This window comes from Nothoprocta perdicaria, unplaced genomic scaffold, assembly GCF_003342845.1.
Source record: "Nothoprocta perdicaria isolate Ctin4 unplaced genomic scaffold, notPer1 scaffold_322, whole genome shotgun sequence".
In the NCBI taxonomy this organism is placed as follows: Eukaryota; Metazoa; Chordata; class Aves; order Tinamiformes; family Tinamidae; genus Nothoprocta; species Nothoprocta perdicaria.
Genome location: NW_020455558.1, coordinates 185,953 through 186,698, shown reverse-complemented (window position 1 = coordinate 186,698; position 746 = coordinate 185,953). Strand labels below are relative to the sequence as shown.

Here is a 746-nt window from a genome sequence, read left to right as displayed (position 1 = left end):
GTGAAAGACAAACAGTCAAATTCAAAGAGCACTGACTGCTCACCAGTCTGCAGCAGAAATGCAGCTCCCTTTATCATTTACTCCGAAAGTGTAAGAATTCTTCACCATTCTCATTTCAGCCTGGAGTTTCTGTATGCACATGAGCAGGAATAAAAGGCATTTTTTCAGCAGGGATACAAACTGGAGCTAAAGCCCCTTCATCATTTAGAAAGACTGTTTTTCAAGAACAATCAGTTTTGGCTTATGCTACTTTCAAACTCACCTTGAAAATTGTATGGACTCTGATACAACAGTTAAGAGACGGGCATCTGTTGGTGACATCCTTGAAAACATTCAAAATCCCTCAGCTTATTTATAAATATTTATAAGTAGGAATCTGTTTGTTCTCATGCAATTAAAGGCATTTTCAAAATCTCACCAACTATTAGAAAATTTGTTCTTAAATGAATTAGGTGAAAAATGATCAAAGCCATTTTTCATTACTTAATATTTATTAATACAAAACAAACAAACTTGTAACAAATTACTTATTTACAATTTACACTGCAGAGATCTTTAAAGATCAGTGAAAGAGTGAACCAACTCAGTGTCCAACTACTATCCCTTGGGTAGTAGTTACAGTATTGTTTAGATTCCCTCACATTAGATGTTTTTCAGCTTCCAGGTGAAGTTATGGGGAAGATGTCTCCAGCATCTCTTCTGCTTTTGGACTAAAATACAAAAAAAAAAAAAAAAAAAAAAAAAAA

General features: G+C 33.9%; 1 protein-coding gene across 2 annotated transcripts in view; it reads right to left on the bottom strand.

Moving 5' to 3' along the window:
- Window positions 1-513: 513 nt before the first annotated feature.
- Window positions 514-746, bottom strand: part of CENPC (centromere protein C) — a 22,660-nt gene continuing 22,427 nt past the window's right edge. For both annotated transcript variants that reach the window (XM_026043170.1, XM_026043171.1), the window contains exon 19: window positions 514-710. In XM_026043170.1, the coding sequence (XP_025898955.1) occupies window positions 671-710 (40 nt within the window). In that variant the 3' untranslated portion in view covers window positions 514-670. The remainder of the gene's footprint in view (window positions 711-746) is intronic.